Source organism: Ceratotherium simum, chromosome 7, assembly GCF_057802395.1.
Source record: "Ceratotherium simum simum isolate JZ-2026a chromosome 7, ASM5780239v1, whole genome shotgun sequence".
NCBI classification, from domain to species: domain Eukaryota; kingdom Metazoa; phylum Chordata; class Mammalia; order Perissodactyla; family Rhinocerotidae; genus Ceratotherium; species Ceratotherium simum.
In genome coordinates, this window is record NC_141906.1 from 58,734,806 (window position 1) to 58,759,130 (window position 24,325).

A 24,325-nucleotide genomic window follows, 5' to 3' on the forward strand; every position below is an offset into this window, starting at 1 on the left:
GACGTTACTGGGTCAGAATAGAGAATTCAGAAGTAAATCTGCATATATGAGAAATTTTAACTACAAAAGAGTATTTTAATTCAATAGGAAAATAATGGTTTATTTAATAAATGGCACTAGCCATCTGGAAAACAGTAAAATTAAATCTCATCTCACATAACAAACAAAACAAAATTCCAGATCAATTAAAAGCTTAAAATGTAAAAGCAAAAACAATAAATATTTTAGAAGAAAATCTAGGAGACCATATGTATGCCTTAACAATAACTAGCAAACATACAAAAAAGACATAAAGATATATTTGATATGGTATGATATAAAGCTAAGCTAGAACTGTCAGAATAATGTATAGAATACAATTTTATTTCAGTAAAAATATAAGAGTGTGTGTGTGTGTGTGTGTGTGTGTGTGATGCATCTTCCCTGACATTCTGCTAGTCTCCATCCTAAATATCTCTATTTTGTTTTAGACCACCATGATCAATAGTCTAGAATTATTTCAACAGCCTCCTAACTAATTTTTCTGCCTCCAATCTCTCTGCAACCCATTCTCTATACACCCTTTTGAAATCAAAAAGCTTATCATATCCTTTCTCTGCCTAAAGCCCTCCAATGATTATCCACTGCCTTCAGAATAAGGCCCAAACTCTGCAGGGCTTAATCCAGCATTTACTTATGGGCCCATCCTCATCTCTCCCAATTTCTCCACTTCACATCTCTGCACAAGCCCTTATGAACCACTCAGAGTTTCCTGAACATGCTCAACAATCTCTCCCTTACAGGCTTCTGTACATGCTAGTTTTGTGTTTTGTTTTGTTTTAATAGAATTCTGTTCTCCTGCCTAACCCACTTAGCTAGTTATCTGCTTAGACTCATCTTGCAGATCTTTACACCTAAATTACTCCAGAATGCTTTCCTTGACACTCCAAGACTGAGATAGATGCCTCTTCTTTCTTGGAGTCCAAAGCACTTTGAGTACCCTCATCCTAGCATTTATCACAAAGCAGCTGGCTTGTCCACTCAACTAGACTCAACCTTTTTGAAGACAAGAATTATGTCCCGTTCACCATTTATTTATCTCTTTATTTAAAAAAAAAAATGAGAACACCTGCTCTGTATCAGTCTCAGTGCTAAGCACTGGAGATGTAATGATGATCAGAATAGACATGAGTCTTACCCTTATTGAGCTATGGAAAAGATAGAATAATCCAATAATTGTACACATAATCCAACAACTGTACAAGGAAAACACATGATGATATGTGTTATGACGATAAGGTGCAGAACGCTATAAAAGCATATAACAAGGGCCTAATGTAATCTACTAGGTCAAAGAAAGCTTCCTTTAAAAATGTGACATATGTGAAAGATAAGTACAAGTCAACCAGGCAGCCAAGAAGGAGCAGACAGGGGAGGAAAGAAAACCACTCCAAGCCAAAGAAACATATAAGCAAAGGTCCTGGAAGAGAAACTCACACAGAGCTTACGAGAAACTAAATGAAGACCACTATTGTAACCCCAATCCCTGGCACAGCGCCTTGTCTATAGTGAATTTTTTGAATGTATAGATAAAAGAATAAATCAATTAATGAATGAACAACACACACAGCTGTGTGTAACTGACCATATGTCCATGTAAAATATATATATTATATATGATGTATATATTTGATAATATATACAGTAGACATACACTCAGATGTGTGTTTATGTGAGGTTTCCTGCTGCTGTTTTTCATACTCCAGTGCTCACTGGCAGGCCTTTGTACACAAGCGTGGGAAAGTTATACTAAATGACTAGTTTAATAGGTGTGAATGCTTATTATTTGACGAATTCTTGTTCCCTTGCCAACAAATAGCCACAAGTGAGAACTATGAAGTGGACAGACACAGGGCAGCACACGTATAATCAGGCAGCCTTATCAGGGCTCTGTGCCATGCTTGCTATCAGAGCTGGCCACTTGTCAGGTGACTGAAGGCCCAACACATTTTCCCAGCACTCTGGCACATTGCTGCGGAAGACACTAAGCCAGCAGCTCCGCAGCAGTGTGGTGCAGATTCAAAGAATGCACAGACATGAGCTAATTACAAAGGAGAGCTACAGGAGCACCTGCCTCAGCCCGGTACCTACACCTGGCCTCTGCCACATTGTGAAAATAGGGCAGCGGCTCACAGGCTTTGGAATCTCCCTACAGAGATGTGCTCTCATCATTTCTCATACCTGCCCTTTTTACCAGTCTTTCACCTGCTGGCTAAGAAGGTAGGGGAGGGAATTACTATGCAAACGCATGGATTCTGGCTTCCGCTGATGATGACCAGCCCTATTCAAATTGGAGGCCAAAATAGTGGCAGCAGGAGAGCCTAGTTTCCACAAGGGTGGATCCTCAGAGGGCTTACTCAGAGCTGTTAATCACTGCTAATGCCTCTTTAATTGCTATGCTTTTTACAATCGCTAAATTGTGATTCACCCTCCTCAACTGCTCCAACCTAGTCTTGGGAGCTGTGCTTCTATCCAATTTGTGCAGAGAGGATTAACTTTTGGAATAAAAATTGTGTTGTGGTAAAGTAACAAAATCGATGGGAATCTGGAAATTTTTACAACTTTCGTATTGGATTAGCTAATAAATAAATACTTAGCCAAAGGCCTAAAATATGTGTTTCATTAGCCAAATAGCCTCAGATTTTAAGTGTGACAGAAATTAGTGCATCATCCATCACGTGTCCATGATGTAGCTATTACAGTAGCTTATGACAGCATTTACAGCATTCACAAGCAAGTAATCCTCATACTTTTTATACTTCTGGAGGATGACAATACGTGATTATGCATGTTTATTTAAAAGAGAATTTGGAGATACACCATTTTGCATAATTCCAACGCACGAAGTCAACAAGTGCACTGGAACTTCACTGGTAATTCAGTCCAACCTCCCTTAAAACATAGTGGTCCCCATAGATAGTCACTCTTCCTCTGCTTAAACACCACCCACGATAAGGAGCTCCTGAAGCTTGCTCTTCCAATAACGACTATCTCTAGTAATCACTAAGTTCCTGCCTTCTTCCACTGAGGCAAAAATCTATTCCTGTAACTTTAGTCGACTAGCTCTATTATATCCTCTGTGGTGATTCGAACAAACCTACCTGTTCTCCTCACAAAAATCCTTTAAAGTACCTGAAAATAGCTCTCATGCTCTCCTTTGTCTTCCCATCATGTGTTTTCAAATAACTAATTCAAAATGCATTAAAGGCAGCTCTAAAGAACTATTTTAAATAGATATAAAAGGCAAAGGCACATTAGAAAAAAGACACTCAGAGTATGTGAGATTCAGAAGGACATTACAAGTTATGATTTGGAAGGAAACAAGAAAGCAGTAGAGATACAGGAGGTCTATTTCAGATAAGAGGAGCTAATGTAAGATGCTTTTATGCCAGAGTTAGTCTTTTGTGTGTATGTGCTCTAACTCGGGAAAACAGCTGTCTGTATTCATTCCTCCTCCCTCTAGTGTACACCTCACACTGTTTTCCGGTATCATATTTGATTCATTTGCCATGCTCCATTCACATTTTTCACACTCAGTTCCTCTCTGATCATGCAAATATGAGATGTTGGGCTGGGTAGGGAAGCAATTTAGGGCTGTGAAAAAAAATATCAATGGCACATGTAGGGATTGAATGCAACACCACTGCCTCTTTTGCACCATGGGTGAGGCCACCCGAGGAATGGTTGAAGCTAGCACACCAAGCAGGGCAACTATTCACACATGTTACTATCTCCAAGTGAATCCAAGAGGAACACCAAGCTATGTTTGTCATACCACACCCAGGCATATTCCACAAACAGAGCGCAAGAAAAAGCCTGAGACATGCACGAATTAATAAAAATGGTAATCTTTTAACATTGGGAGAGAAGGAGACAATATACACCTGAGTTCTTCCATTATTGTAAAGTAAACTACAATCTGTTTGGTTTCATGGTTTATTTGGTGAAAGGGTTAAGTTCTTATGAATTCTTTTACTTTTGTAACACAGTTGTGTTCATTTTTTTTCTGTGTCCCCTTCCAGTTTTTGTACAGACCCATACATATTTTATATAGTTGGATTCATAATGTAATAATGTACACAAAAAACATTTTGTGTTTGGCTCTTTTCCTTTTCATGTAATATTTCATCTCCTGTGGACGCTGGGAGTGTCTGAAGCTGTCAACTCTAGGCTGAGTCTTGATCTGGGAATTGCCTTCAGCTGAAGAGAGCCGTCTGTCCCAGTGTCCTGTCCCCTCCCCAGGGCAGCCTGCATCCAAAGATGGTTAGTTCAGGAGGTAGTGAGCTGTAATACAAAGGCAAGGCTTCCTTACCTTGGTGGGGGGCAGTTCTGAAGAGATCAGCTGAGATATTTGTGGTGACTGAATCTACATAGCAGTTCAACTTCTCCCATTCTGTCTTCACATCCTCACAGGGGACAATCTAGTAAAATTATTAAGCTGCAAACATGTGCCACCTTTCATGAAAAAGGACGACTCAGAAGGTGGAGATGTGAGCCACAAAGGATTATTCTCAGGCCTTGAACCCTAATGTGGTTTGCCTGGTTGGGTCATTGATCCTGACGGCACTATCCAATAGCATTCTTAAGCATAAATCTCCATCTCAGAGTCTGTTTCCTAGGGAACCAGAGCTATGACCACATCGTAAACAATTTCCCATGCTGTAGCATACTCTTTCCACATAGTTCTCATTGCAACAGCTGTTTAATGTTCTTGTAAGCAGATTTACCATATTTTAATTGACCATTTCCTTACTTCCAACCATTTCCTTATTGGTTGTTGCCAATGTTTTGTCTCTGCATAAAGAGGATTCAATAAACATCATTAAGCCATCATTTAATGCTTCTCTTTGTTTTGAATTATTTCATTAAAAAAAAATTGAAGTGTGGCACGTTACTAAGATAGAGATATGAAAGTTTTCAGTCTATTAATATTAAGGCTTTATAGATTATACTATTGTAAACATAAATTCAATAGTAAGATATACAACCAGTATACTAAGGAATTGGGACAGATTATTTTATGTATCATGGTATATTTGACCCAAGACTCAAAATAGGATGCTTGAGAGGCTCAAAGAGAAAAAGAGAACAGAATAGTCTATAATTAACTTATGTAGCTAATTCTGTACTTGGCTGAGTAAATCAGAACCTACACAATCCCAGCACCCAGTATACAATAAATATTTGTTGAATATATGTATGAATGAATAAATGAATATTCAGGAAGCTTTAACTTTTAACTTAAATTCAAGAGGGCTCATTAATGTAGAAAATGTAGATAACATAGAAAATATGGACTGGATACCAAGAAGCCCTTGGCTTTAAGTTCTTAAATTGTTCCATTCCAAAGCAAAAGTGATGGTGGTGGTAACAGTGATACCACATGTGGGTATGTGTTAGATCCTCTTTTATGCCAAAGCCAGCAGAGGGACTAAAAACGAAGAGCTAAGGAGGAATAAAATAAAGTAATAACTAATAAAAGCACTCAGAGTCAACCAGAAAACAATAAGCAAAGTTTGTTATTATCACACCATGACACATACCACAAATTCATGGAAAGGAGTGACAGAGATTGGAAAATATTAGTGAAAATCCAAATATTTAAATTTGGGGCAGATGAGGATGGAGGATGTTAAATTGGACATGGCACATCTAGTGAGATGCACTGGCAGATCCTATAAACATAATATAAAAATTATTCCCTGTTCTTGTCTCTTAAAATGCCCCAACAAGAATCATTTCTCAAATTAGGCTGTTCTCTTTGATGCCTTATGAGCACACCTTGCTCATTTCAACCTGTGTCCTGTTACTCACACTGCCTTCCCTGGAATCTCCAAAAGAGAGTAGACCCCACTGGATAGGCATAAGCAGAGGGGACCAAGAGGAGGGCACTCCACTTCCTACAGAGGAGAGGGAGGAAAAAAGATGTCACATAGGAGATAGGGAATACTGAAAAACAGAAGCAGGAGAAAGGAAACTGCACAGAAGGCTGAGTTTATTCTTACAGATAATCTTAATAGGTAAGCTTAGGACTACCTGACCCAAAAGAGATATAACACAAAAATGTCTGAATTTAGAGCTCTTCTTTTTCCCATTAACTTTTATCACTTCCCCGCCAATCTTTAACTCCTAAAGAAAACAAAAGGTTATATGAGAGAGCTTTCTTAATATTTGAAAGCAAACAAAAATGAATTATCCAAAAGGTCAACCAAATCCAGCACTTGACAGGAAAAAGATATTACAAAGCTCTAAGATCTTGAATTCACACACAATGGAAGATGCCACATTCTTTTCAAAGTGCTTATTTAGTGCACTGTAGAAAAGAGTCAAAATTAAAAGTAAAAAAATGCTGGCTTTTCTCTTCTTAGCCCATTCCCAAGTCTTGCCAGAATATTGCTGCTATTTCCTTTCCAGCTTCCAGAAAGATGTCAAAGATCAACATAGTTTGTTTTTTCTATCCCACTAACAGTGAAACGGTTGGCCTGGTGCCCTAGAAGGCAAATAGATATTTGAGATTTTTTTAGCCTTGTGACCATGGTAACCTTGTTCTAAGTGCAAATCTCACAATGTGGGCAATCTTCTTTTTAAACAATGAGCCAATGAACTTAAATTCTGCTGTTTGCAGAACCTATACTATAGTAAAGCTTACTACTAACATCCTTGTTTCACTAATCAGAATTATCCAAGGACTTACATAAATAAGATAAGAACAAAGCCAAGTGTAGTCAAGCTCCTGTGTGATAATACTACGAATTTACTCTATCCCACATTCCGTCCTACCTGCCTAACATTTGTATTAAGATGAAAACAGGAACATTGGTTTGTGAATACTGCTGTTACTTGGATTTTTTAGCAACTAGATTCATCCAATCATTTAATTAAAAATTTTGTCCCCAAACGATCAAGATCATGAGGTCCATGACAGCTTGAAAGTGTATACAGGAGTGTGTGCAGGACTGAGGGAGTAGGGAGGGAAGTTAGGAAAAAATTAGAAGACCTGAGAAGACATTTATCTATTATAATTCACTTAAACCCCATTATTTCTATACAACAATTAAGGTTCTAAAATTAAATAGATTATGTCTAAAATGAACACCTTTTTTTAAAATGATACTTTATTCCAACAAGAGAGGAACTTAATATCTAGCATGTACTGGATGCTCTCACCTGTTATTAATTTAAAAATCTGGGCAGTGGTAATAATTTAACCATATATAGTTATAGTCATAGGGTTTCTCATCATCTTCTACACAGTTCACTTTAAATTTCTATTAGCTCAGTTTAAACACTAAACAGCTACTTAGTGTGATGTCCTGCTTCAGGTGAAGATTCTATTTAACTAATTGTACACACTGCTACATAAAGATGCAGAAAGCATTGCTACTAAATATGGAAACACTTTTATAGCACATTGCAATATTATCTAATGACTGATGACAGACCGTGAAAAATAATTTACCCTGGGTATTTAAAATGTCAGGGAAGCAATGAAAAAATCAGAGTCTACAGAAGAGATTATGTCAATGATTGATGAGGCTTTTGAGTTCAGGGAAAGTATTCGAGAAGTCCAAAAATGTCATAACATAAGAGTAAAAGGATTATAAGAAGAAAGGAATATGTCCTAGTATAGATGTCACTCACTATAATATCAAGAAAATAGGTAACTTAAGCAATAGAAGTAGTCAGCAGTGTTATTATTTTTATTGTTCTGAAATGTATGCTTTCATTCTTGAATATTTTTCTATGTGGAAAAAGATAAAATGATCTGGAATATAGAGGAACAAATCACCTATTCTGATATCAATTGCCTTACAAAATTAGATAAGCAGGGTAGGACTATGTTCAGACACTATTCTAATTTCATCTTCAAGGTCCCAAATCAGGTTATAAGTCACAAAACTTGAGGAAAATATACTCTATACATGGGCTCCAATTGGACACCAATTATGTAGAATTTGGTGCTTTCATGGATGACATTAGGAAGAACAAAATACACATAAGTATAAAAATAGACTACAAGCTCTTAAACTCACTTATATTTGTTATTTTAGTTTAGTTTCAGATTTTTTTTTAATTGAGGCTATGACCAAGTAGAAAAAGAAAGTCCCTTTGGACTTATGACCTATTTTAAGTATATTTTATTCAATAATTTTTAGAAATGTTTTATTTTGATATAATTTAAAACAGAGGAAAGTTGCAAGAATAGTACAAAGCACTCCGATATTCTTTTACCAAGATCCACCAATATGTTAAAAAAAATTACCCCATCTGCTTTATTATTCTCTCTCTCTGTCACACACACACACACACACACACACACACACACACACACACACACCATTTGAGAGTAAGTAGCAGACATCATGCCCCTTTACCCCTGAATATTTCAGTACATATTTCCTGAGAACAAGGATGTCCCTTACATAACCACAGTACAATTATAAAGATGAGGAAATTTAAACTGGTACAATACTATTATCTAATCCACAGTTCATATTCAAATTTTGCTTCTTGTCTCAAAAATGCTCTTTATAGCTACTTTCTTTCCTAGTCCAGAATCCAATATAGGATTATTCATTGCATTTGTTTGTCTTGTGTCTTTGGTTTTCCTTCCTCTAGAACAGTCCCTCAGTCTTTCTTTGTCTTTCAAACAATGTTTCTCACATACCTACCCTTCCAGGCACTCTGCCTTGTTGATGTGGTTACAAAGGATTAACATGGCACCTAACCACCATGTTACCCACAGTCAAGTTGAAAAGAAAGACATGTAAACAACTAGAAAACATATCATGAAATGTGCTATAATAGAAGCATAAGCTGGATTCTTCCCCTTTTTATCAGCTCAAAACCCTTGCCCTCTGGATCCTTTTATCTATCTCCCATTTGGAAATAGGAAAATACTTCTACAGCCAGAATCATCATTGGCAAAAGTTATTTATAAAATGTCTTTTAATTCAAGCAGTTGGCCAAAGTAATATAGAGTACTATACAGCAGTATACAGTAATATACATACACACACACAGTATTTTTTTAAGAAATAGAAATGGTTCTTTTAAATGGAAGATGTGTTACAATTACCATTTATTTTCAGAAACAGAAAATTTGACATGGTAAAAAGAATTGTGCTCCTCTTCTGTAGTTGGAAAAGCTATATTCAAATCAAATCTTAATCATTTATTAGTTAAGTGATCTTGGGTAAGTCCCTTACAATCTGAGGCTTAATAACTTCATCTATAAAAAGAGGTAATAATAGTTAACTACAGAATTTAACAAGGTAACAAGGTACAAAATAATATATGTGAAAGATTTTTGTAAATAGTGAAGCACTATATAATTTATATATGTGTGTATGTATATATGTGTGTGTGTACACATATAGGTACATATATGTGTCTATAGATGTACTTAAGTATAGAGGTGTATAGGGGTATGTAGGTTTATGTGGCGACAGACTGAGAGAAAGAGAATGAGAGTGAGAGCAAGCTGAAGGATGCATTCGATTTGTGGATTTTTTTACTGACAGGGTCCTTCCTATCACCACATAGGAGAGTTTCGAATCCCAAATTTCTCAGCCTATTTGAAGGTGGTGCTCCCACTTCTCTTGGGACAGCTGTCTTCCAGTGGCCACACACAAGCAGCCTTCCATCCCGTCTACTAAGTAGAAAAGTTCTATTCTTCATGTCATGTGGCCTTGCCATGAGCTTCTAGACTGACAGTGCCAGGAGAGCAGAGATTACGTCTGCCTTGCTCACTGTCAAATCTCTAGAGCCAGCACAGCACAGGCCTGGTACACAGAAGATACTCAACAAATACATATGGAATGGGGAACACCTGTGGGGACCTTTACCAAGGCAAAATACTATGACACAGCATCACTGCCTCCTTCTTGAGGCAATTGCTACTCAAACATCAGTGGGGAAACCAGAACTTTCATCAACTTCCTCCACATTAGGTCAATGATGTTTTAAAAAAAAGTTCGTTCCTGGAGCTTTGAATCCATAAATACCATTGAAACAATATAAACATCATAGTCATGTAGAAATCCTATTAGAATTGCTTAAATAAATTAAAAATTATTATCATTAACAAATTAATTAAGCCCTTCTCTCTCTCTTTTACATTCCATTGTCTTATTTTTCTTCAGAGCACATTATCACTCTGAAGTTGTTGTTTTTGTCATTTGTGTAGTTTTTTGTTGTCTGCCTCCTCACTTTCTGTCTCCCAGCTAATCACCAGCAGCTAGAACAATACCTGAAAAAGGTAGATACTCAATAATGATTTGTATTGATGGAACAAAGTACTTGAAAATTGTTTCTTTAGTAAGGCAAACATTCTCTCTAACATTATATACACACATCTCTGGATTAATATACCTTTTCCTGTAGTTAGTACAATAAACTTCAGCACAGCTAAAGCCCCAATGACCATTTAGAACATTAAACTAAAGAAATTTTATAGATTAGCAACAAGCTAGAGTCTCTTGATTACTGAATTTGCCATCTAAAATAATTAAGTTTAAATAGGGCATGAAAGCAAAAAGTAATGACAAGTTAAGAAAAGTGAACTTTTAAACACTTGGCAGATCTGCATTGTCCCTTTTCATTAATATGTAGGATCATGAATCAGAATAATGAAAAGGAAAGGGTATGAAAACAGACAAGAAAAGAGGTAAATAAAAAACTGTGAATGAAGAGGTAAAAGGGGTTTCAGAATGTCGTGGGGAGTCCACAGAACCAAGAGAACAGAAGGAAAACTAGAAATATGATGGCAATCAGGGGTATTTTCAGTCAAAATTTTTCTGGGCACTAATCACTCAGTAACTCACAAGAACCAGGATCATGTGTCACTGCTCTGCTTATTCTCGGGCTGAAATCCTTCTTGATCTCTCCTTTGTAAAGACCCTAAAATGACTCGGTGCTTTATGAAAGCTCACAGATAAGTATAGATTTCCCTCTCCCACAGCAGCTGCATACTTACTCTATTGCCCACTTTATTTTCTCCCTAGGCTACATTTGTTCTCTGTGATTAATAGGATTTTTCGTCCTAGTAGAAGTAGAGAGAAAAATGTTGCTAAAGCCAGCATTTTACTAAAACTACGTGCGACCTACTATTTCTGACGTTGGTTGAACAGCAACTTACCACATGTCTGTGCAAAGTTAGTGACGTAGGATGGAGAAACGGACAGACTGATGACCCAGAACCAGATATGCCCACTTATGCAGAGACAGGAGAAAATCAGAAAAAACATGACATCATAAATGTGTGGTGTAGATGGTGGCAGGATGAGCCAGCAGTCCTCAGTATCAAGATTTGGCAAAAAGATGAAGGCAGAAAAAAAAAAAGGCACAAATAGAGCACAGAGCGTCTAGCAGGAGGCATTAAGCCCGTATCCTGAAGACAAACAGCAGTAAACGGAAGCAGGGCCCCAGTTCCTGTTTAGGGTTCAGAAGCAGAACTAAATGTCGAAAAGAAAAATGGAATAAGTGAAAAGAACTGAGTGGAGTACAGGGCAGCAACCCACTCTCAGAAATAAGACAGAAAGAGAAACCCAGATTCCAGAAACTCAAGTAGCCCTAAGTGTAACTTGGTACCAAATTCCCTAAGAATTAAACTAAAGCTTCTTAAGCATAATTGCACAAGAGCAGGGTTAGCCTTGGAATTAAGGTATAAAGTCATGGCTGCACACCAGAACTATCTGGGGAGCTTATTTTTAAAAATACAAATTCCTGGTCCCCATCCTAGATATGATGAATCAGACTATTTGGGTATAGTGACTACAGGCCTCCTTTTTTTTTGATGTCTCCAGATGATCCTACCATAAAATCACTAGTGAATCCACTGTTCTAGAGTCTGGAGAAGAGATAATTACTTCTGGGATTAGGATTCAAATCAATAACACAAATCATATCTCCCTAGGAAGGGCAAAAGCATGAATTCATAAATGTTAAAATAAAAATAGGTATTTTCAGAGTCTGCTTATCCTCTTTTTTCCCTCATCTAGCTCTGGAAAATGTTCAATCCTGACCAGTAGGTATGAGTCAGGATTACTTCAGCATCCTTGCTTATGAAAATCACATCTGTTTTTACTTCAACTGACTCCTATATGTGCTCCATTGGTTCCTTTTCATATCTGTCACCAGCACTTCCCTTACTTCATATGATGTTCTCTCTCATACCATCAATGATTCATCTCTTCTGTGGAGACCCACAGCTAGTTCTTCTGACTCCTCTTTTTCACATGGAAAGTGAAGCCCAATCCTTCACATCCCCAACCATTCTCTGTCTCCCAACAATCTACCCCAACTGAGTCTGGACCATAACAGTGGTAGATAATAGTGTACAAGCTGCCCACAAAGATTAAAAAAAAATTCATTTATATCACAGGAGAAAATTCTGACTGGTATTTCCAAATCTACATCTTCTTTCTCTGCACATGGAAATTACCATTTCTCATTCTAAGGTTAAGGCCAGACTTGGTGGAAATATAGGGAAAAAGCATGATAGGCCAGGAAGTGGAAGTTTGGGTTCCATCATATTACACTTGAAATGGATTTGAAATACTACATTTTGAAATGAATCTCATCTCACCATAACTACCTACCATTATGGGTAACAGAAATAGAGAAAGAGAACTCCAAAACACCTATAAAAATCATCCACAATACATAATCGTCCATAGCTCCCCACATGGAAAATAAAACACATGGGAATCTTTAACTGAGTAGGCTCATGAAAAAGAAATCAAAGATTAATATTTTTGCTTACGAAAAATAGACAGTGAGATAATGAAGAGAATTTACCATATATAAAAAGACTTAATTTGAGTAACATCTTTATTGTGAGTCATAAAATTCTACTCAACAAATTAATTTAAAAACCTGTGATAGATATGCTGTCAAAAACACTTAAAATTGACTGAAGATCTGAACTCAAGGCTAATAAGAATGACAATTCATCTAGCATAGAACCTAGGATGTTTGAACTTTACTCTAATCTTACTTAAAATTTTCAGGATAATTAAATAACATATTATTAAAATTTATGTCAAAGTTGAGTCAAAGTTAGAGTTATGCAGCAAATAGCAATAAAAACACAGAAATAACATAATAGACCAAAAAAAATTAGACCCATAGGTAAGAAATGATTAATTTAATGAATAAACATCATCAAATAAAAAGGAAAAAATGGGGGAAGTAGGGGAGATGGTGTGTTCATTTGAGCTAAAAGATTCAAAAGGAGTAAAGACAAAAAAAATATTATTTAAATTACAAAAGCAACTGTGCCAAATCATTATGAATTCGCTTCATGAGTTCGCAACAAAAATGAGGTATGAGTTTGACATATGAAATGAAATGACATGGGCCCACAATCATCTTTCTCACATAGTAAGGAAAGAATAAACTTTCTAACTCAAAAATAAAACTAACCATTACTCTTTTTTAATAGAAGCAATTGAGGGGTCAATAAGTAATGCAGCAGACTTACATCAGAGCCTCACAGTATTCCTGCCTTTCCCATAAACTCATGGTGTGACCCAGAGATAATTATTTTCCCATGTTAAGAATTTTACAGATCTTAAATGGAAGTGATACTATCTCCTGAGAAAAGAGCAGTAGGAGATTTTTTAAGAGACTTGAGAAACCTGCTTATGAGAATGAACTGAGTAATAGGAGTTTAGTTAAGTGAGTTTGACTCAGCAGCTACTGATAGTGTCAAAAGGAATTCAAACTACGGCAAGTTGGGGACTAGGGGTGCAAAAGGATGTTAACAAAGACTGCTTGTGAGCATCTAATATTTTGAACATCTTCAATAAATAGGATTACAAGTCACATCACTTCAAAGTTGCAACCAAATTCCTAAAAGATTTCATTTCCCACTGTGTAACACAGGCTAACACCATTTCAGGGACTTATTTTTAGAAAATCAAAGAGAAAGATTCTACCTATTAGTACCATGGACAATTTCTGCTATGACTAAGAATTTTTTAAGCAGGTTTCTAAATTCAATCATAAAATCTTGGAAAAGCACACAGAACGACAAAATAGGAAAACAAAATCCTTAATTATATTTTATGTATGTTGAAATTGTAAGGAGATAGCAGGTGCTGTTTTTCTTTATTAAAACTTCAAGGGAAGGGCCAGCCCGGTGGCCAGCAGTTCACGTGCTCAGCTTCAGCGGCCCGGGGTTCTGGGGTTCGGATCCCATGCACAGACCGACGCACCGCTCATCAAGCCATGCTGTGGCGGCATCCCATATAAAGTAGAGGAAGATGGGCACAGATGTTAGCCCAGGGCCAATCTTCCTCAGCAAAATGAGGAGGATTGGCAGCAGATGTTAGCTCAGGGCTAATTTTCCTCACCAAAAAAATAAAAAAAAAGAAACCTTCAAGGGAAAAGGCACATCTATTAAAATGACTAAAATCCAAACAACTGACAATACCAGTTTCTGGAGAGGATAAGGAGCAAATTAAAAGGGATAGCCACTTTGGAAGACACTTTGATAGTTTCTTATAAAGCTAAACAAAGTCCAGCAATCACACTCCTGTATTTACCTAAGTGATCTGAAAACTTACATCTACATAAAAACCTTAAAGCAAATGTTTATAGCAGGTTTATTCATAATTGCCAAAAATGGAAGCAACCAAGATGTCTTTCAGTAGGTGAATAGAAAAGCAAACTGTGGTACATCCATACAATGGAATACTATTCAGAAAAAAAGAAGAGAATGAGCCATCAAGCCACACAAAGATATGTATTAATCTTAAATGCACATTTACATGACATTCTGGAAAAGGCAAAACTATAGAATGGCAAACAGATCAGTACTTCTCAGGGATTGGGGGGTGGGGGTTGAAGCACAGGGTATTTAGAGAGCAATGAAAGTATTCTGTAGGGCACTGTAATGGAGGATACATGACACTATACATTTATTAATACCCATAGAATTTTACAGTACAAAAAGTGAACCTTAATGTATGCAAATTTTGAAAAAATATATATTTTACAATGTGTATATTTAGGAGGTTAAAAGATCCCAAGATGAAATGAAGAATATAATAAAAGAATATAACTGTATTACAAATGTATGAAAAAAAACCTCACTAAAGGTGGTGGGGTAGAAAGGTGCTGACCTAAGCAACTTAGAAATGAGTAGAACCTGTAAAACTTCATACATAGCTCCATACTCCGAAAGTGCACATAAGCACTGTACTCTAGTTGATAAAATTGATTCCCATGGGAGTATGTGTTAATAATTCTGAAAGAATTATGCATGTACACTGGAATTGAACAATTAAGTAAATGGAAGGCTAAAGAAAGCCAAGTTTCTCACCGTTGGAGTAGGAGGTTACAGACAAGCAAGGAGAAAAGGTTAGAATGATCCATATTGTAATGGATTAGCGTTGGACACATCAGTATGAACTCATATTTGACATAATACAGAGACAGATGGACACATATAAAAATATTTATAGATAGGCGTAAATATATGAGTTAGTATAAACATATATATTTTCTTTCTCTGTCAGCAGAGAGGGCCTAGAAGCAACAACACCCAATAGCAATAAGTACACGTCATGCCCAGATCTTGGTTTCTAACACCATTCTCCAATAAAAGGAACCAGGACTCCTTGGAGAAATGGCTGATTCTGGGACTGGGGCAGAAAATAGACAAGATGAGTCTGGAGCATCTTGTAGTACTAGAAAGTAAGGAAGTGCCCAAAACACACGCACAAGCGCGTGCACACACACACACACACACAATGATGGGCATATGTCTAAGTAGACAGCAGACAACTGAAAGACTTGACCAGTACTCTTCAAAACTGTTAAGGTCATCAAAAACAAAGAAAGTCTGAGAAACTGTCACAGCTAAGAGTAATTTAAGGAGACATGACAACCAAATGAAATGTGGGATCTTGAGTGGGATCCTGGAACAGAAAAAGAACAGGTAAAACTAAGGATATCTGAACAAAGCATGAGATTTAGTTAATAATAATGTATCAATATTGGTTCATTAATTGAGAACAAAGTACCATATTAATGTAAGATGTCAATAACAGGGGAAATTGGTGTGGAGTATATGAGAACTTTGTGCACTATCTTCACAACTTTACTATGAATCTAAAACTATACCAAAATTAAAAGTTTACTTTAAAAAAACTTAAAGGGGGGCCGGCCCATTGGTACAAGCGGTTAAGTGTGCGCGCTCCGCTGTGGCGGCCCGGAGTTCGGTGGTTAGGATCCCGGGCGCACACCGACACACTGCTTGGCAAGCCATGCTGTGGCGGCGTCCCATATAAAGTGGAGGAAGATGGGCGCGGATGTTAGCCCAGGGCCAGTCTTCCTCAGCAAAAAAAGAGGAGGATTGGCAGATGTTAGCACAGGGCTGATCACCTCACAAAAAAAAAAAAAAAAAAACTTAAAGAGAAAAGAAAAGTAAAAACCTACCCATTGAACAATGCAGAAAAGAGAACAACAGACAGTCTGAAGAATTTAGGATGTGAGAGGTTGCCCTCCCACACAAAGAAGAGGTGCAGAGCAGAAATTTGCATAGGGAAACAATGCATTAGAGATAAACTAAGAAGACCAAACAAAAGGAATAAAAATGACTGCTATGTTTTTCTAGTAAGGAAGAGTAGCTAAGTGTGGAGAAATTTAGCAGGATAAATGGGAAAAGGCCTTTCATAAGATTTAGAAGAAAATGCTCTTAAGAGAAAAAGAATATCTACGGGAGGAGAGAAAGCACTCCACATTTCTGTTCAATATACTTCTATCTTCTAAAACTGATCTGCATAATTTAAGCATCAGTTTTTATGAAAGTGTTTATTTTATACATATTTGAGGCAGTGTCCACACTCAGTGGTCTCATTCCTTTTCAGGCCTACCCACTACATCTAATTGTTTCTGGGAAAGTATGCAAGCAGAGAGCAGAAAACAGAAGTTCTTTCTAATTTACATAGAACCACTACTCAAGGTCTCTGTTAGGAATTGTTAAATGAGATACTGTGCCAATATTCCTAAACTTATCCACTAAAAAAAAGTCTATGGCATCAGAAATACAGCCTTTTGTTAGCTTTGTGCCAGACCAATGATATCTAACATATTAAGTGAAGCCACCTACCTACTAAGATCAGCTTAAAATCTTGCAGCCAATGGAACAGGTATAGCATTTACTACAGCATTACTATGAAACCATGTGTGTCATGATGGCAACAGAATCGCCCTTAATTTGCACTGTCAACAATACAAATTAAAATTTGAATTCTTATACCTTGCAATATTTTTGTTGTGACAATGCTAATATTGCAACAACGCAAATTAAAATTCTGAAATCTAAAGAAAACCATACTGTTTCTAAACTGAAAATGATCCAAATTACAATGAAACTGCACTCTCCTCAATACCAATGAGAAATAGTCAAACAGTTTTGATACTACTTGTCACATACAAGCAAGTATCCCAAGTACGTTTTGAAATAGTAATGAACTCAGTAAATATCATGACAATTCTCATAATTGACAGTTCTCAGAGAACTAGAAAGCCTCGTGTAATTAGCATTAGAAAGGTGAGGTAAAGTCAATCCCAGTCCAATGACTGGCAGGCAGCATGAAGCAGTGGAAAGAACACGGGGTTCAGAATCAGACTGACATGAGTTTAAATCCTGCTTTTGTGGCTTGTCATTGCTGACAAAAGAAGTTTACAAGTTAACGTCTCAAAGTATGTTTCCTCACCCAAAAATGTAAGCAATATTGACCTCCCAGGTCTGATGCAAACATTATTTTGTGAATATTCAATAATAGGAGCAAACACTTTAGCATTTGTTATATATCAGGCGATTCTAAGTACTTTATATAAATTAACTTATTTAATCTTCCTAACAACTCCAGGAGGTATAGAATTACGTTATCTCCGTTTTACAAATGAGAAATATGAAGTATGGACAGATTAAGTAACTCATTCCAGTTCGTACAGCTAAGAAGTAGCCAAGCCACATTTCAACCCAAGTCTGGCTCTAGTCTTAGCTCTAAACCACTACATTATAATATCATTATTAATTCAGTTCCTCCCCAGCCATCTTAACTCCTTCATCTTGTTAAAATACTTTAAATATTTACTTTTAATAAAAGAGAAAACATATCAGTTACCAAGTTACAGTAACAAGAACTATATTGGCAGAATTTATTCATTGCTAATCTTAATTCATCAATAAAAATGGTAAGCGGTTATTGCACCAACTAGTTCTCCAAGATGCTAAATATGTTAGACATATTTCAATTCACTGGACAATTATATGATTTAGAGTTATTCTGAGAAAACCCCCAAGGTAATCACAACCATAAGTAAGGCTAAATAATTCTTCAGTTTTATTGCCAATTAAAAGGCTGCTAAATGCACATTCCAAATCACAATAAAATCAAAATGTACATGCACATTAACATATAAGGAACAAATTATTACTTACAAAAAAAAAAACAACAACAAAAAGCTCTGTACCAGCTAATCATTCTGGAATCTGCAGCACTTTATAGAGAGCTCTGGTTTCATAGCATTTCAGAGTCCCTGATACTAGGAAAAAATTGTGAGGTATAAGCCCCAAAGGTCATTTCCTCCACCCTTCTCACTAGCACTTTCCCAACAAATAATCCCACGACAACATTACTCTGATTCTGACTTTAAATGTGCTAAACTTTGGAGAAGATAAAGCCCCACTCTAGCAGGAGACCTTTAAAACAGAGAAAACTTTAATGAGTATTCTTTCACAATTCATGTTCTTCCTGATTATTTTGAGAGAAAATGCACTTAGCAAAAGCAGTATAAAACTATGCTTTGTTAATACTTGGCAAATAACTAATGCTTATTAAAACAGCAAACCGTAGTTTGCTATAATTCATCAGTAAATCAATTACCTAGAGCTCTCATTTCTATCTGATTCCTGTCCTACTGTGGAATGTCTCTTTTCTGCACCATCTCCCCCATATTACAGCTCTTGATGCTCTACAACTGAAACATCTACACCCCTTCACAGTATTAAAACTTGTTAAAACTGAAATAATCATAACACTCGTTTATCTTAAATTGTACTATGGCAAAGAGAGATGTGCAATTTATCATCCTTCTCCCTTAATTCTCCCTACCCATTCTCTGCCTCCCTCCCCTCAACATTAGCTAAGTCCAATCCATAGGATCAGGCAGCAACACTTAGCAACAAACACAGTTTAGACCCTTTAATGCTTTATCATAGATGCTTCATCATACCATTCAACTGTAATTTCCAAGAAAATATTCAATGCTGCATCTAACAAGAGTTTAAACACATTTTTACTACTTAATTGCAGCTAAAAATGGGCTTCGCAGATTATGGCTAGAAAGGTTTACATTTTTCAGACAAGTAAAATTATAAGACCATTTTGGTATGCAAAAGACATGTACCAAATAAAGCAGTCAGTTTAACACTGAAAGCCTCCAGCAGGGAGGGCATCATTCACAACTATCTTTGTATAGCCTTTTCCCAGAGATTAAAAGCCTCTTTAGAGTACTGTACTGCATTATCACAGAGACTGCCAGAGTCCCAAAAGGAGGCAACCAGATGATAAGGAGCAGTCTGTACTTAATATCCCTAATTTGTAAATGATGAGACAGAAAATAGCAACAACTGGTTTCTAAGCCAACGAAAGAGAAATAAATGGTAAAAATGTTGATATCTAGAAATAGTTCTCTCCCATTACTAGAGGGACTGTAACGTGTGTGTGTTTCCAGGGAGTCCTAGGGAGAAGGCGACAGAACAAATGCACGACAGACGCATAACTGGTCTTCTGCAACAAGCTTTCTCCCTCTCTTCAAGTCCCTTTCTATTCCATGCCAACCGCTAAACTCAAACCTCAACCTGGAGAGCTAGTAAATGATCAAACAATCCAGAGTTTATACTAAGTCAATAGAGATGGCCATTTTGAAAGGAGAAAAATTTGCTACTCCAATCATGTTTTCTGACCTATGACTTGTAGTCTTTTTTGATAATACGTGAAGTATAAATAACACAAAGACGAGTGAACAAACACATTTCTAGTCTCTACCACAACCCTGTAACAGGTTAAGAAGGTGAGAGAAATATGTATTCCCCAATCCCAATATTCTAATCACACTCCCCAAAAGTGATAAATATAAATCATAGTGTTGGAAAATTGCCCTCTGGCATTCGCAGAGAAGGTTTCCAGGCATCAGAATTTCTCTTAACTTGGTCGAAACTCTATTTCTCCTTGCCAACCTCCCCCCGCCAACCCCCGCCACTCCAAAAAAGTTTTCATTTCTTGTATGGTATTTTTCTGTCCAGTAAGTTAATCAGCTCTTGCATTCTCATAAGTGATTGCACAGAATTTAAATGTAATTTAAAAAATGAAATCTAAGCAAGCAAAGATGAATTATAGCTCAGTAACTTGTTAAAAACAAAGCTTTCATTAAATACGATCAGTAAAGCTGTTATCTTTGTCCTCTGACAGTCTATATTCCAAGAGTTATGAAAAGACAGTATTTAAAAGAAAACGGCCACCTCTTAGGCACATAATCACCTGTTGGATCTGTACCAGCATAAGGTCAACAGGTGGCAGGCATTTAGTTTCATCCTTCAGAAGTTTAAATTTTACAAGATTGTGCTTTCTACATTTTCAGCACAACCCATCACTACTTAGAGGGAAAAAAATCAGCCCTAATATCTCTTTTCTAGAACAATTTAATATTTATGGAAATCCAAACCTTGTTATACAGTCACTTTCTCAATTATAAGTACCTAACTTAAAACTACTCTTTCCCTAATATCATCAGGCAGCAGAGTGCCTGCTGCTCCTTTCACTCTCTACTTAATCTGCATCTCATGGCAACTTTGAAAGGCAACTAAGCTGTGCTGAGCCAACAGTGTCACCTTGTGCTTACCAGCCCCTCTGTCATAAATACTAGTATTTTCAAGGTGGACACCCCCTCCAAGTAGAGCACCAAGACCTCAGTAGATGACCTGCCTCACTGCCCCTGTGTTGTAGAGTCCCCTAGAGTACATGTGAGCCACCTCCAGCCCAGCTAGGGCCTCCCAGAAATAACAGAGTAATAATAATAATAGAAATAGAGTATGAACTTTGAGAGGAGAGGGCAATCCCCAATTTTAGCCCAGGGCAAAAGCCAGAAAAACATGGATTATAGGAGGCTAATAATACTAATACATGAATATTTAGAAAAGTTTCCCTGGAATGTAAGTATTTTTATTATAGTGTTTTTCAATATCCAAGTAAATGGCATGCATGTAATTTCCACTCAAACATCTTCAGGAATGTTGAAATTAAATCACTTGAAGACAAGATCTTGGTCTCAATTTGCAATAGCCTCCAAACCTCTGTTTAGTAGAAAATGAAACGTTTACACCTTTACTTTCCCATCTTGCCCTCATTCATTCTCTCTCAATCGTATAAATATATAGTTAGTATACCTAGTATGTTAGCAGTACATTGAAGAATTCCTGAGACATCTTCAATTTCCTCTTTGTTGGGACGGTCTGCATAGGAGCATCTGTTAGAGATATTGTGGAAATTCTTTTCTGCATCTCTATAACTAAGAAGAAAACAAAATTAGCATACGGAGAAATTTTTGAAAGCATCTACAAATGCACTCATATACATAACGCACAAGCACACGTACTCTCTGCTCTTTTTTTTTTTTTTTAATTTTAATTTTTTGTTTATTGCAGTAACATTGGTTTATAACATTGTAAAAATTTCAGGTGTACATCATTGTACTTCTATTTCTGCATGGACTACATCATGTTCACCACCAAAATACTAATTACAACCCATCACCACACACAATGTACCGTATGATTTCCTTCATTAAGTACTCTCTGCTCTTGGCGTAACATTTTCAAACAACGGAAGTTTTAAGATGTAATTTCTGGAATAACCCATTATGAACATCAGCATTAGCAGTGTGGACCTGGAACTGGAGGCAATCATTAATAAGCTGTCTATGTGTGAAAAAAATAAACGAGGAGAACCAGAAAATATATTAGCTTTGTATAGCTAATGTTTCCTTATCTGAGCGCTTCATCACTGCTGGTCATCTGTTTCTATAAAGAAGATGCCAAGAAAAAGAATAATTAACAGTACTAATTTGGTGCACTGGCCCTCAACTGTGTTGAAAGTAAACACCTCTTAACCTCTATCACAGACAGTGAAGAAGACAGCAGTATGGTGTATGGATAACAAATAAGCCATTACAGCATTTAGAGTCTGACAGAATTTGAATCATGGTCTTACTATTTTTTATCTGTGAGACTTTGGGCAAGTAACCTAATCTCTGTTAGTTTAACTTTCCTCCTTCATAGAATGGAGATACCTCCTAGAGTCCTTGTGAGGACCAAAGGACAAAATGTCTGTGTAAGGAGATACTGACTGGAACTTTTCCAGTTGCCTCTGAGTTAGAGCTAAGGCACCAAAGTTGAAGACAATAGAGGCCAAATGCTCCCACGTTCCAAAAGAGTAGCCAGGAAGACCAGACATCTCCTTCAGAACTTAAGAAGTGACTAAATAGTTACTGCCACTGTCACCCACCACCAGTCTACAGAAGCAAAGGAATAGAAAAAATTCAAAAGGAAATCCTCAGAAGAGTGAGTAACTGGCCTAGAAAGAGAATGCTGCTGTTCTTTATTCCCTCCCCTACAAGAAAAGGAGAGAAGAGGAGTGTTCCCTGCAGAAGCCCCATTGGTGAGAGAGGGGTCTACCCCTGACAGAGACTGGGAGTTGGATATCTCATTCCTCGGTGAACATCTGCTGAGGTAGTGGAATTTCTGATCATCCCTCTGTGCCTGATTGAGTAGAGGAAGAAGGTTTCAGAGAGAATTATTAACAGGGAAAGAAATAGAGCCAATTGGGAACGGCCTACAGCCCCACCAGTTGGCATGGCAAAAAATATGAGTTACCCAGGGGTTAGGGAGATACCCCTAAAGAGAGGCAAGCTTGGGTTGTCCCATCCTACTGCTTCCCAGTCTAGGGACTGCCAGCCAGGGGCAAGGATCCCACTAGCAAGACTGTGGAGTGCAATCCTCAGGGCCAGGAGTGGTCGCATCTGAAGCCATCAAGGCAGAGCCCATACATCGCCTCACTGAGGGCCTCACAGCCAAGAGACTGTTAGAACCAACAGTGAATTACAAAAGGCTTCTGTCATTCTTCATTTTATTCCTGCCTGATAAATACATCAGAAGAGAAAGAGTCTCAGAAAGGAGTGGCCTGGAGCAGAGGAATGAAAAACCACATCACACCCTGTCTACAATGCATTCCAAGTTCCTCAGGCCAAGGCCTGACCCGGGCAGAAAGGCATACAAGACTGAGATTGGATGTGAGATTGAAGATCTGAATTGGTCTGGAATGGACTTTACACTCCCTGCAAGTATTTGGAGACACAGCAATCTACCCAGCCTGTTATCAAAGGGGACTCATCCGAGCATGTTTGAAATGATTGGGGAGAAAAAATAAAATGGTTTCATGTTTGTACACCTCACTGAGACCAGACTCCAACAAACCAATAAGGCAAAATACTTAACTACAGTTTCTAGAATGCAGGAATCACTAATAAAAGGTGGAACGGGGAGCATAGTTGTTAAACACAGACAAATACAGGGTTATTTTTAAATCAAGCTCCATCATTTTAATCAGAGTGACCTTGGATAAAATATTTTTTTCTCTCAGCCTCAATTTCCTCGTCTGTAAAATGAGCTTAATACAATGATCCTATGAAATAGATGGTTAAGATTAAATAAAATAACAGATGTAAAGTGTCCAGTGTATTGCCTCAGACATGGGAAGTAATCAATAGATATTAGCTTTTGTCTCACTTGTTTTTATTCAATAAGATAGATAGTTATTCTACATAAATATATGAAAGTGAAGCTAGATCACTTTTTAGATAAAATAATTTATAGTCACAAAGTCTGACCACGAAAGCATAAGTAATATCATTGAAGTTTGTTTCCTAAAATAATCAGGGTTCAGCTACTCCTAATTTTACTTCTAATGTTCTATTGAAATTATTCTAGCTTAATCCCTATTCAATTGTCAAAATAAAAAGAGAACAGAAGGTTGGCTGTATAAAACAAACATAGGGCCCACAGCGATAACTGGAGTAATAGAATTTAATTTTAGATGACTACAGGAAATGGTGTGTCAGACTAATATGAGGTTGGCAGCAGTCCTACCCATGATATTAGCAGAACAATGCTTATTCTGGCAAAAAGTATAAAATGAATGGCATGATT

General features: G+C 37.1%; 1 protein-coding gene across 1 annotated transcript in view; it reads right to left on the minus strand.

Moving 5' to 3' along the window:
- The window catches only part of GUCY1A2 (guanylate cyclase 1 soluble subunit alpha 2), a 284,330-nt gene that overhangs the window by 225,420 nt on the left and 34,585 nt on the right, over nucleotides 1–24,325 (minus strand). Inside the window, exon 3 of the mRNA XM_004427377.3 lies at nucleotides 21,509–21,630. Within this exon, the coding sequence (XP_004427434.3) occupies nucleotides 21,509–21,630 (122 nt within the window). The remainder of the gene's footprint in view (nucleotides 1–21,508; nucleotides 21,631–24,325) is intronic.